The following is a 1,140-nucleotide window of genomic DNA, read 5'->3' on the forward strand; positions in this document are numbered from 1 at the left end:
CTTTCAATACTTTGGGTATTTATACCCCAAGTATTGCACATTTTTGCAGTCCATCCTAGTAGCACCTACTACATAGTAGTACTTGTACTGACAGTGCAACTAAAACCAGTCTATTACACGAGCCCAAGGCGAAGAACCCCTGTGACCACTATAAATTTTATCACGCGCGAATACCCGATCGTATTGGTGGTTCTGATGAACAAGTTGACTACGGTAGACTAGCTACCGGTAGACGCGTTCAAAGGGCGAGGCATATACATTGACTGGCGATCACTAGATTAAACTATTTTCAAAGGCAAATAATCTAGGATTAAGTCTCCACTTGTATCCGACAAATACTGTAGTAACGTTGATAGTTCCCCGTTGACAGCGAATGGACAGGTACCCTATTACCCGACCTACTGCCCAAGATTTCTACTCCGCCTTTAGTTAACGTGTGGTTACAACCAGTACCATCATGCCCTCACTTCAAAGTACTGAAAAGTCTGGTACTAGTACACATTACTAGTTATTGTATTCTCACGACACAAACAAAGCGTACAACTGTGGGTTTAGTTGGTCTCTTCGTCATCCCCAAACCCATCGTTGGCAAACTTGGGACGGCGAGTGGTCGTGGGTTTCTTGGTCGTAGGTCTCTTGGTGGTCCGCTTCGTAGTGGTAGGTGCAGGGAATGTCGGAGTCAAGTAGACTAGTACCTGGTACTACTGTATTAACTGTCATTAAACATCCCAACGCTGCGAAAGTATAAAGGACATACTACAGTAGTGTACTACTAGTACATACTTCGTTGTATAACGACTAGAAACGACATAGTAGTACTAGTACTAGTACTAGTTTACAACACGACACAAAGCCTACAACTGCTTCACCACAGGCGTTTAGTTGGTCTCTTCGTCATCCCCAAACCCATCATTGACAAACTTGGGACGACGAGTGGTCGTGGGTTTCTTGGTCGTAGGTCTCTTGGTGGTCCGCTTCGTAGTGGTAGGTGCAGGGGTTCCTGCCTTGGTGGTCGTAGGTGCAGGGGTTCCTACCTTGGTGGTCGTAGGTGCAGGGGTAGCCGTGGGGGACGAGTTTGCCAAGTACGGCTCGATGAAGGCGCGGGCGGAGCTGAGGCGGCCATATACGCCTGGCTTGTTG

At 47.2% G+C, this 1,140-nt stretch overlaps 1 protein-coding gene across 1 annotated transcript in view; it reads right to left on the bottom strand.

Moving 5' to 3' along the window:
* Positions 1-878: 878 nt before the first annotated feature.
* The window catches only part of H257_16291 (hypothetical protein), a gene marked incomplete at both ends in the record, with an annotated part of 3,319 nt that continues 3,057 nt past the window's right edge, over positions 879-1,140 (bottom strand). The window contains one exon of the mRNA XM_009844662.1: positions 879-1,133. Within this exon, the coding sequence (XP_009842964.1) occupies positions 879-1,133 (255 nt within the window). The remainder of the gene's footprint in view (positions 1,134-1,140) is intronic.

The sequence above is a fragment of the Aphanomyces astaci genome (genome assembly GCF_000520075.1).
Source record: "Aphanomyces astaci strain APO3 unplaced genomic scaffold supercont1.83, whole genome shotgun sequence".
Lineage (NCBI taxonomy): Eukaryota > Oomycota > Saprolegniomycetes > Saprolegniales > Verrucalvaceae > Aphanomyces > Aphanomyces astaci.